Source organism: Hemitrygon akajei, chromosome 6 (genome assembly GCF_048418815.1).
Source record: "Hemitrygon akajei chromosome 6, sHemAka1.3, whole genome shotgun sequence".
Taxonomy (NCBI): Eukaryota; Metazoa; Chordata; class Chondrichthyes; order Myliobatiformes; family Dasyatidae; genus Hemitrygon; species Hemitrygon akajei.
Window position 1 is genome coordinate 98110283 of NC_133129.1, and position 12604 is coordinate 98122886.

The 12604-nt window shown below is 43.9% G+C and overlaps 1 protein-coding gene across 3 annotated transcripts in view; it reads right to left on the reverse strand.

Annotated features, from left to right (window-relative positions):
* LOC140729337 (RPA-related protein RADX-like) overlaps nt 1–12604 on the reverse strand; it is a 103063-nt gene that overhangs the window by 26777 nt on the left and 63682 nt on the right. For 2 of the 3 annotated variants that reach the window (XM_073048979.1, XM_073048978.1), the window contains exons 10-12: nt 11306–11436; nt 4706–4852; nt 4138–4227 (exon numbers count right to left, since the gene is read on the reverse strand). In XM_073048979.1, coding sequence (XP_072905080.1) covers nt 4138–4227; nt 4706–4852; nt 11306–11436 — 368 coding nt within the window. The remainder of the gene's footprint in view (nt 1–4137; nt 4228–4705; nt 4853–11305; nt 11437–12604) is intronic. The other variant, XM_073048980.1, reaches the window with a different exon arrangement.

Genomic DNA, 12604 nt, shown 5'->3' on the forward strand with positions numbered 1-12604 from the left:
TTTCTTTGCAATTATATTTATATGATGGGTCCAGGACAGGACTTCTGAGATAGTGACTCCCAGGAATTTAAAGTTACTGGCCCTCTCCACCTCTGATGATTACTGGCTCATGGACCCCTAGATTCCCTCTCCTGAAGTTTACAATCAGTTCCTCGTTCTTAATGACATTGAGTGGTTGTTATTATACCACTCAGCCAAGTTTTCAATCACTCTCTTGTATGCTGATTCATCACCCCATTTGTTATAGTCCACAACAGTGGTGTCACCAGCAAACTTGTAAATGGTGTTGGAGCTGTACTTAGCCACACAGTCTCAGTCTCGGTGTAAAGTAAGTAGAGCAGGGGGCTAAGCACACATTCCTATGGTGCTCCTGTGCTGATGGAGATTGTGGAGATGTTTTGCCAATCTGAACTGACTGGGGCCTACAAGTGAGGAAATCCAGGATCCAATTGCACAAGTGGGTATTGAGGGCTAAGTCTTGGAGCTTACCGATTCGTTTTGAGCGGGTGATTGTGCTAAATGCCACGCTGTAAGCAATAAAGAGCATTCTGTTGTATGCACCTTTGCCGTCTAGATGTTCTAGGGTTGTGTGAAGAGCCAACAAGATAACATCTGCTGTAGACCTATTGCTTCTGTAGGCAAATTGGAGTGGATCCAAGTCGCCACTCAGACAGGAGCTGAAATGCTTCATTATCAGCCTCTCAAAAGACTTCATCACTGTGGATGTAAGGGCCATTGGACACTCGTCATTTAGACAGGTTACCCCAGGCTCTTCTTGGGCACCTGTATGATTGAAGGGGGTACCGCACACTGCCAGAGCAAGAGATTGAAGATATCTGTGAATACACTAGCCAGTTGGTCGGCACAGGCCTTCAGTACTCGGCCAGGTACTCTGTCCGGCCTGGTTGCTTTCCTTGGATTTACTCTCTTGAAGGCAGCCTGCATGTCATCTTCAGATACTGAGACCAACTGAACATCGGGAGATATGGGAGTACTCAATGGTTCTGCCTTGTTCTAGTGATCAAAGTGAGCATAGAAGGAATTGAGCTCATCAGGAAGTGAAACTCTGCTGCCCCCATATCACAAAATTTAACTTTGTAGGAGGTTATGGCATTCAAACCCTACCACAGCTGTTGAGCATCCCTCGTTGATTCTAGAGTCTAGTCCAGGATCTCCACTTCGCCTGTGAGATGGCTTTCTGGAGATCATACCTGCACCTCTTGTAACATTCTTGATCTCTAGGCTTCAATGCCTCTGATCTAGCTCTCAGCAGATCCCAGATTTCATTGTTCATCCAGGGCTCCTGACTGGGGAAATCTCACAAAGACACACTCATCCACAGCTGTTTTAATAAAATCTGCCATGACCCTGGTGTATTCATTCAGGACCTCAGATGACTTCTTGAACACGGCTCAGTCCACTGGCTCAAGGTAATCCTGTAACCGTTCCTCTGCCTCCCGTGACCACCTCTTAGCTGTCCTCATCTCTGGAGCCTTGCTCTTCAGGCTGTTTGTATACAGGTAGTAGAAGTACAGCCAAATGATCCGACTTACCAAAATGTGGTTTCAAGAAGAATGATAGGCATTCCTTATCATAGTGTAGCAGTGGACTAGAGTGTTGGGATCTCTGGTGCAACAGGTTACCTGGTGGTGATAATTGGGCAGGGTTATTTTCAGACAGGCCTGGTTAAATTTGACCATAATTTGAAATGCGTTGGGATGAGGTGTTTCTTGTTTACCACAACATTGTGCACTTTTGTGAGTGCTTGCTTATAATCGGCAGCCGGTGGTACGTAAACCGCAGTCAGGAACGTGGATGAGAACTCCGGAGGCAAGTAGAATGGTCTACATTTAGTCGTTAGTTGTTCTAAGTTAGGGGAACAAGAAGTTGACAGAACCCCAGTGTCTGGGCACCAATGAGAATTGACTAAAAAGCATACACTGCCAGTCTTTCCTTACCAGAGATCATGGGTCGATCCATTCTGAAAATCGTAAAACCTTCTGGCTGTATCACTGCTTCCAGTGTACCTGCATTTAACCAAGTTTCAGAGCAACAAACAATTGAGATTTGTTTCATCTGCCTCAAATACAGCAGCCTTGCCCTGAGATCATCAATCTTGCTTTCCACCGACTACATACTCACCAACAGGATACTAAGTAGGGGAGGCCTCATCCCTCTGCGCTTCAGCCTGGTTTGAATTCTGCCTCTGCTGTGTTTTCAGCCACGGCATTGACCCTTACAGGCGGCATGCTTAACTGCTCTGCAGTTAACTGTTGAATGTGAGATCTGAAGATCAGTGATGTAAATTCGTAGTCCATTGTTAAGAGGAAATTTACATGCTACAGACTGCAGTGAAAGTAATTCAAAAGGTGTATATTTAAGCAAAGTGGAAAACTGATACAATTTCTTGTAGCCCACAGAAAGTCGCCGATGTACACTGGCACCATCTTGCAACTTTGTACTTCGATAATAAAATTTACTTTTAACTTTAAATGCTAACTGTGCTCCTATTCCTACTCTGACTAGCCCATGGTAAAGGTAGCAATCCTAAGATTATTACCTTTGAGGTCAATTTATCTCCTACCTCTCTAAACTCTGCTTACAGAAACTCATCCTGCTTTTTTCCTACATCACTGGTACCTACATGTGTCGAGAATCGGCTGATCGCCACCCTGCAGCCACTCCAAAATTCCAACTCTTACAACCAGGAATCAAACACCGTATGACCCCTGAACTGCACTTTCTCTGTAACACGATATTCTTCTTTCTATTTTCCTTCTTTATCACCTCAATGGATGTATGTAAGGCAATAAAAGGATCCTTTTCTGGTTGGCTGCCAGTGACTAGTGGTGTTCTGCAGGGATCAATTTTGGAAGTGCTTCTTTTTATGCTGGATATCAATGATTGAGATAATGGAATAGATGACTTGTTGCCAACTTTGCAGATGATGTGAAGATTGTTGGAGGGGCAAGAAGTGTTGAGGGAACAAATAGGATGCAGTAGGACTTAAACAGATTAGGAGAGTAGGCAAGAATATGGCAAATGAAATACAATGTTGGAAAATGCACTTTGGTAGAAGAAATACATACGCAGACTATTTTCTAAATGGGAAGAAAATCCAAAATACTGAGATGAAAAGGGACTTAAGAGTCCTTGTGCAGAACACCCTGAAGGTTAACTTGCAAGTTGAGTTGGTGGTGAGAAAGGGAAATGCAATGTTAGCATTCATTTCAAGTCGTCTAGAATACAAGAGCAAGGGTGTGATGCTGAGGCACTAGTGAGGCCGCATCTTGAATATTGTGAACATTTCTAGGCTCCTCATCTAAGAAAAGATGTACTAGCATTGGAGAGGGTTCAGAGGAGGTACACAGGATGATTCTGGGAATGAAAGGGTTATCAAACATTTGATAACTCTGGCTCTGTACTCGCTGGAATATAGAAGGATGAGGTGGGATCTCATTGAAACCTTTTGAATGTTGAAAGGCCTAGACAGAGTAGATGTGGAAAGGATATTCCCCATGGCACGGGAGTCTAGGACAGGAGTCATTTAAAACAGAGATGAGGGAAAATTTCTTTAGCAGGAGGGTGGTGAATTTGTGGAATTTATTACTGCAGGCAGTTGTGGAGACCAGGTTGTTGGGTGTATTTAAGGCAGAGCTTTATAGATTCTTGATTGGACACGGCATCAAAGATTATAGAAGGCCAGGGAGTGGGGCTGAGGAGGGAAAAAGAAGGATCAACCATCAACAGATTCTACTCCAATGTCTAATGACCTTATAATCTGTTTGGACGGCAGGCAAACAAAAGTTTTTCACTATGCCTCCTTATCAGTGACAATAATAAACCAATTACCAAAATTTTCCATTACAAGAAGGTATCTAATCCAGCGAATGCTTGGCTGACCTGACCTAGGATATTTTTACCTTAGCAAAGATTCTACACCCTCTAGAGCTGGGGTCCATGGACTCCTTGCTTAATGGTATTGGTTCATGGTATCTCTGCTCTGGAGAGATGGGAGTTCATTTCCTCAAGGCAGTGACAGAGAGGGACAGCTAAAAGGGGAAGTGGATGCCCAGGATGCCATGGAGGGAGTAGAGGCTGATACAAAGAATGAGGCTGTGGGGAAGTTAACGTTACCTTGGTCGAGCTTGTCTTTTCCTGCGGGTTACTCTTTTCCTTGTTTTTCTTTTTCGCAGTGGTGAGGCCACTCTTTTTCTCTGCGAAGTTCTGGTTAAACAAAAACTTCAGATTATTAATGTGGTTTCACTTACAACACTTGTACTGGACAATCCTCCCTGCTTCATTATACTGCAATACATTCCCATTCAGTATCTCAGATATCTGCCCCTTCTCTGTCCATGCATCTCCCGCCACCCAAAACCATGCAATGCTTTACCTTCCCAGAGGCTTGATGTCACCGATAACACTCCTTATCCAAGGCTTGTCGGAAAATTGCCAGTGAACAGTTGTTCTGTGACAGCACAGTTGCTTAGGGAACGATGGGGCTTCTAGGATCTAATCCCTTGTTTGTCAATGGTATTAGTCCCGGCAAAGTGAAGGGCTCAGGGCAAATGGTGGATATTTTACCCCCAATCTTCTCCAGTGATTACCATCTCCCACTCTGTCCCAAGGGGTTCATGTCAGCCTAGGCTGAGATGTCTACTACAGACAAACAGGCTTCCAACTCTCAAGCATAAGAAATGACCTGTTGTGATCAGGTGAGTTGATCCCAAGAAAACACAGAAGGTCTCCCGACAACACGCACAAAATGCTGGAGGAGCTCAGCAGACCAGGCAGCATCTGTGGAAAAGAGTCAACAGTCGACGTTTCGGGCTGAGACCCTTCATTAGAACTGGAGAAAAAAGATGAGAAGTCAGAGTAAGAAGGTAAAGGGAGGGGAGGAAGAAGAACAAGGCAGTAGGTGAAGGTGAAAGGGCGAGAGGGAGGGGTGAAGTGAAGAGTAAGGAAGTTAATTGGTGATAAAGGGCTGGAGAAGGGGGAATCTGTTAGGAGAGGAGAGAAGACCATGAAAGAAAGGGAAGGAGGAGAAGCATCAGACGGAAGTGATGGGCAGGAAAGGGAACGGGAAGTGGAATTAAAATGGGTGGTCACTAGGAGATCGGGCTTTTACTGGCGGATGGAGTGTAGGTGCTTGGGTATACCTCAGGTCTCACCAATATACAGAAAGCCACACCGACAGCGCTGAATACAGTGCCACCTCACCTGAAGGACTGTTTGGGGTCCTGAATGGTAGTGAGGGAAGAGGTGTAGGGGCAGGTGTAGCACTTATTCTGCTTGCAAGAATAAGTGGCAGGAGGGAGATCAATGTGGAGGAACAAATGGATAAGGGAATCGCATAGGGAGCGATCCCTGTGGAAAGCAGAGTGGGGGCAGGGAGTGGAAAAGACGTGCATGATGGTGGGACCCCAACGACAGAGCGAGAAGCTGCTCCTCTGACCGACAATTGGACTTTATATGGACGTTGAATGAAAAATCTCCCAGCACCTCCCACAAATCAGCTCCTGTGGCTTTCCTCTGGAAGCTCTAGACTCTTTTCAAACCTCAAAGATATGTGGGGTCAGAGGGCAAATTGCCCCTATTGTGTGGGTGAGGGGTAGGACCTGTGTGGAGTCGGTGGGAAATGTGGAGAGAGTAACAAGATAGTTGTCAAGGCTTTGGAGAGGACACAGAGGAGTTTTACCTGGATGCTCCTGGATTACAGGAGGAAATTTTGGACAGGAGGAAAGTTTGGACAAGCTTGGTTTGTTTTCTCTGGAGCAGCAGTGGCTAGAGGTTTATAACATGAAGACACAGAAGTGTGTTTTATCCCAGGCATTTAATATGAGAGAGGGATAAGTTTTTTTTAGTGGTGGGTCTGTGGATTGTGCTGCCTGGAGCAGTGGCAAAGGCAAATTCAATCGGGGTGTTTAAAAGGCTCTTAGTAGATACATGAACATGAAGTAAACAGAAGGATATGGACATTGAGTAGACAGAAAGAATCAGCTTAGTTGGGTATTTGATTACTAATTTGAATAGTTTGACATGACAATGAGGTCCTTGTTCCTGTGCCATACTGTTCTGTGTTCTAACAGACATTAACGTAAGATTAGTGTAAGTGGGTTGATGTGGACTCCTATGACTTTATGAGTAAGAACAGGTACTGACATCTAACTTGTAACATTCAGCAACACACACAAAATGCTGGAGGAACTCGGCAAGTCAGGCAGCATCTATGGAGGAAGTAAAACAGTTGACGTTTTAAGCCAAGACCCTATGTTAGGACTGGAAGGGAAGGGGGCAAAAACCAGAGTAAGAAGATGGGGGGAGGGGAAGGAGTACAACCTGGTAGGTGATAGGTGAGACCAACTGAAGGGAAGGTGAATAATAACAACATGAGACATTGGGGCAGAATTAGGTCATTTGGCTCATAGAGTCTGGTCCATCATTTCATCATGACAGATCCATTTCCCTCTCAGCCCCAACTCCTGCTTTCTCCTCCCACAAATCCCTTCATGCACTGACCAATCAAGAATCTCTCAACCTTTGCCTTAAATATATGTAAAGATCTGGCCTCCACAGCTGTCTGTGGCAAAGAATTCCACAGATTCACCACTCCCTGGCTAAAGAAATTCCTCCTCATTTTCTTTCTACTCTACTCTGGTCTTAGACTACCCCACCAAAGAAAACAACCTCTGCAGATCCACTCTATCAAGGCCTTTCACTATTTGATATGTTTCAATGAGGTCATCTGATTCTTCTGAATTCCAGTGAATACAGGCCCCAGAGCCATCTTCATATGACAAGCTATTCAATCCCGGAATCATTTTTGTGAACCTCCTTTGAACCCTCTCCAGTTTCAGCACATACTTTCTAAGATAAGGGGCCCAAAGCTGCACACAATACTCCAGTGAGGCCTCACCAGTGCTTTATAAGGTCTCAACATTACATCCTTGCTTTTATATCCTAGTCCTCTTGAAATGAATGCTAACATTGCATTTGCTTTCCTCACCACAGACTCAATCTGTAAATTAACATTTAGGGAATCCTGCATAAGGACTCCAAAGTCCCTCTGTGCCTCAGTTTTTTGAAAATTTTCTCTCCATGTAAAAAATAGTCAACCTTTTCATTTCTTCTACCAAAGTGCATGACCGCACACTTCCTGACTGTATTCCATCTGCCATTTTTTTGCCCATCCTTCTAATCTAAGTCCTTCTGTAGCCTCTCTACTTCCTCAAAACTACCTGCCTCTCCAGTTATCTTCATGTCGTCTGCAAACTTTACAATTAAGCCATCAATTCCATCATCCAAATCACTGACATATAACATAAAAAGAATTGGTCCCAACACACACTCCTGTGGAACACCACTAGTCACCAGCAGCCAACCAGAAAAGGCTCCTGTTATTCCCACCCTTTGCCTCCTGCCAATCAGCCACTGTTTTATCCATGCTAGAATCTTCTCTGTAATACCATAGGCTCATAGCTTGTTAAGCTACCTCATTCTGAAAATCCACAATATCAACTGATACTCCTGCTTGCTATTTCTTCAAAGAATTTCAAAAGATTTGTCCACGCTGACTACAGCCTATTTTACCATGTGCCTCCAAGTACCCTGAGAGCTCATCCTTAATAATCAACTCCAACATCTTCCCAACCACTAAGGTCAAACTAAATGGCCTATAGCTTTTCTTTCTTCTGCCCCTCTCCCTTCTTGAAGAGTGGAGTGACATTTGCAATTTTCTTGTCTTCTGGAACCATTCCAGAATCCAATGATTCTTGAAAGATCATTACTAATACCTCCACAATCTCTTCAGCCACCTTTAGAACCCTGGGGTGGACACCATCTGGCCCAGGTGACTTATCTGTCTTCAGACCTTTCAGTTTCCCAAGAACCTTCTCTCTAGATATGATAACTTCACACAATTCATGATCCCTGACATCTGGAACTTCCAACAACTACTAGTGTTTTCCACAGTGAAGACTGATGCAAAATACTTACTCAATTCATCCACAATTTTATTGTCCCCCATTATACCTCTCCAGCATCATTTTCCAACAGTCCAATATTCACTCTCACCTCTCTTTTACACTTTAAATATTTGAAGAAACTTTTGGTATCCTCTTTAATATTGGCTACCTTTCTTTTGTATTCCATCTTTAACTTCTTATTGACCTTTTTAGTTGTCTTTTGAAAGCTTCCCAATCCTCTAACTTCCCACTAATTTTTGTTTTATTATAGACAATAGACAATAGGTGCAGAAGTAGACCATTCGGCCCTTCGAGCCTGCACCGCCATTTTGAGATCATGGCTGATCAACTACTATCAATACCCGGTTCCTGCCTTGTCCCCATATCCCTTGATTCCCCTATCCATAAGATACCTATCTAGCTCCTTCTTGAAAGCATCCAGAGAATTGGCCTCCACTACCTTCCGAGGCAGTGCATTCCAGACCCCCACAACTCTCTGGGAGAAGAAGTTTTTCCTTAACTCTATCCTAAATGACCTACCCCTTATTCTCAAACCATGCCCTCTGGTACTGGACTCCCCCAGCATCTGGAACATATTTCCTGCCTCTATCTTGTCCAATCCCTTAATAATCTTATATGTTTCAATCAGATCCCCTCTCAATCTCCTTAATTCCAGCATGTACAAGCCCAGTCTCTCTAACCTCTCTGCGTAAGACAGTCCAGACATCCCAGGAATTAACCTCGTGAATCTACGCTACACTTCCTCTACAGCCAGGATGTCCTTCCTTAATCCTGGAGACCAAAACTGTACACAGTACTCCAGGTGTGGTCTCATCAGGGCTCTGTACAAATGCAAGAGGATTTCCTTGCTCTTGTACTCAATTCCCTTTGTAATAAAGGCCAACATTCCATTAGCCTTCTTCACTGCCTGCTGCACTTGCTCATTCACCTTCAGTGACTGATGAACAAGGACTCCTAGATCTCTTTGTATTTCTCCCTTACCTAACTCTACACCATTCAGATAATAATCTGCCTTCCTGTTCTTACTCCCAAAGTGGATAACCTCACACTTATGCACATTAAACGTCATCTGCCAAGTATCTGCCCACTCACCCAGCCTATCCAAGTCACCCTGAATTCTCCTAACATCCTCATCACATGTCACACTGCCACCCAGCTTAGTATCATCAGCAAATTTGCTGATGTTATTTTCAATGCCTTCATCCAAATCGTTGACGTAAATTGTAAACAGCTGTGGTCCCAATACTGAGCCCTGTGGCACCCCACTAGTCACCACCTGCCATTCCGAGAAACACCCATTCACTGCTACCCTTTGCTTTCTATCTGCCAACCAATTTGCTATCCATGTCAATGTCTTCCCCCCGATGCCCTGAGCTTTGATTTTACCCACCAATCTCCTATGTGGGACCTTCTGAAAATCGAGGTACACTACATCCACTGGATCTCCCCCGTCTAACTTCCTGGTTACATCCTCGAAAAACTCCAACAGATTAGTCAAGCATGATTTACCCTTGGTAAATCCATGCTGGCTCGGCCCAATCCTATCACTGCTATCTAGATATGCCACTATTTCATCCTTAATAATGGACTCTAGCATCTTCCCCACCACCGATGTCAGGCTGACAGGTCGATAGTTCTGTTTTCTCCCTCCCTCCTTTCTTAAAAAGTGGGATAACATTAGCCATTCTCCAATCCTCAGGAACTGATCCTGAATCTAAGGAACATTGGAAAATGATTACCAATGCATCCGCAATTTCCAGGGCCACCTCCTTTAGTACCCCAGGATGCAGACCATCTGGACCTGGGGATTTGTCAGCCTTCAGTCCCATCAGTCTACTCATCACTGTTTCCTTCCTAGTGTCAATCTGTTTCATTTCCTCTGTTACCCTATGTCCTTGGCCCATCCATACATCTGGGAGATTGCTTGTGTCTTCCTTAGTGAAAACAGATCTAAAGTACTCAATAAATTCTTCTGCCATTTCTCTGTTTCCCATAACAATTTCACCCAATTCATTCTTCAAGGGCCCAACATTGTTCTTAACTATCTTCTTTCTCTTCACATACCTAAAAAAGCTTTTGCTATCTTCCTTTATATTCCTGGCTAGCTTGCGTTCGTACCTCATTTTTTCTCCCTGTATTGTCTTTTTAGTTAAGTTCTGTTGTTCCTTAAAAACTTCCCAATCATCTGTCCTCCCACTCACCTTAGCTCTGTCATACTTCCTTTTTTTTTAATGCTATGCAATCTCTGACTTCCTTTGTCAACCACTGTGGCCCCTTTCCCCCCTTTGAATTCTTCCTTCTTTGGGGGATGAACTGATTTTGCACCTTGTGCATTATTCCCAAGATTATTATATACCCTCTTTTTGGTACTTATGTTGGCTTTGACCTCTCTTGTTAGCCACAGTTGTGTCATCTTTCCTTTAGAATACTTCTTCCTCTTTGGAATGTACATATCCTGTGCCTTCTGATTGCTTCCATAAATTCCAGCTGTTGCTGCTCTGCCGTATACCTGCCAATACTCTTTTCCAATCAATGCTGGCCAACTCCTCTCCTGCGCCTCTGTAATTCCCTTTAGTCCACTGTAATACTGATATATCTAGCTTTAGCTTCTCCTTCTCAACTTTGAGCGTGAATCCAATCATACCATGATCACTTGCCCCAAACGGTTCCTTTACCTTAAAGTCTCCAATCAATTCTTGTTCATTGCACAACAGCCAATCCAGAATAGCTGATCCCCTAGCTGCTCTAAAAGGCCATCTCATAGGTCCTCTAGAAATTCCAGCACCAACCTGATTTTACTTGCATATTGAAGTCCCCCATGACTATTGTAACACTGCCCTTTTCGCATGCATTTTCTATCTCCTGTTGTAATTTGTAGGCCACATCCTTACTACTGTTTGGGGTCTGTATACAATTCCCATCAGGGTCCTTTTAACCTTGCAGTTCCTTAACTCTATCCACAAATGATTCATCACCTTCCAACCTTATGTCACTTCTTTCTAATGATTTGATTTCATTTTTTACCAACAGAGCAATGCTGTCCCCTCTGCATTCCCGCCTGTCCTTTCAATATAATGTGTATCCTTGGACATTAAGGTCCCAGCTATAATCTTTCAGCCATTATTCAGTGATGCCTATAACACCATACATGTCAATCTGTAACTGTGCTGCAAGTTTATGTGAGATACGGCTTGACTTGCCAAGTTCCTCCAGCATTTTCTGTGTGCTGCTCAAGGTTTCCAGCATCTGCAGAATCTCTTGTTTATGAAAAGTAACACTAACTCTCTTTAGGCATCTCTCCAGAAATGAAAGCTCACCTTATGACAGGGATCACAGGGCTGTGGCTCCTTCCAGTGCTCTGGAAGGAAAGGTTGCCTTCGACTGAATTGCCAGTATAGGCCCTCTCCCTTGTACTGCTGGTTTCATCGGGGTTGAAGACAAGAACCTCCTGAAAGCAAGAACCGGACAAGCTGGCAGTTACAAACAAACTTCACATAAACACGTACCTGGAATGAGTTATTTGAGCCACACCAGATCTGGACAATTTGGAGCTTCTAGATCTTTCACATTCATTTACTTAGAGCAGTGATTATGAACGGGGGCATTAAGGGAAATAGAAGTCGTTGGGGGGTGCTCAAGATTCTTTGTAGGGTGGGGGTAAGCAGCACTCTTACTTGAGGCATGAAACCTGATTGATTGTTTGTAGAGCAGGCCGTCCAAAAAAAGGATGAGGTACTGGACGAACCATAGCTCTGCAGGTGGTGAGCACTCATCGTCACAACGTGTCTGAAACAGCAATCTCATCCAACCTCACTGACCAAACAGACATTGGGGATGCATCAATTAGCAACCAGGGTGCCCAACAGTTCCCCTTGACTCGCGGCATGGAACAAGTCAGTGCAATTTAACAGTTGGTAAGTCAAGTACACCCTCTCAACTTTATCTACAGATCTATGGAAAACAGGTCGTGCAATGATACAGCGATGGCCGAAACCAAATGGTGAAATAAAGCCAATCAGTGAACCTGCCGATCCCAAGGATTCCTTTTGAGGTGTTCAAAGTGACCTCGGCTTCATATCTGCGGTCAAGAACTATCTTTGGGGACAATGAGATTTAACGTGCTTGGTCAATTGCGCCAACTGGAATAGTATAAAGGTAGCTTGCTCTATCCCGACTAGCATTCAGATTCCAATCTGAATCACTGTCAACATCAACTTCGCTGTTGTGATTGTCTTCATCTTTGCATCAGTGTTCCTTTGCATGCCGCTACCATTGTTGCATCTGTGTCAACTTGCTGCCGTCATCATCATCTGTTAGGCACTACCAGTTGATTCTTTTTAAAAATTTTAATTTAGCCCTGTTACTGATGACGTGATCTCTATGTGTCCGAAAGGCAGTGAAGCCTTGAGTTCTAATCGTGCTAAGGAACTACAAAAAGTGTGTCAATACAATGTTACACACCTGGTTTTATCCTGTTCGCGTCAGATCAGCGATACCCATTGTGTCTGATCTGTAATACTGTACTGTCTAATGAAGCCATGAAACCATCAGAATTGCAGGAACACTTCAGTAAAAACCACCCTGAAAAGGCTATTTATGGTATTACTCGGTTCCAG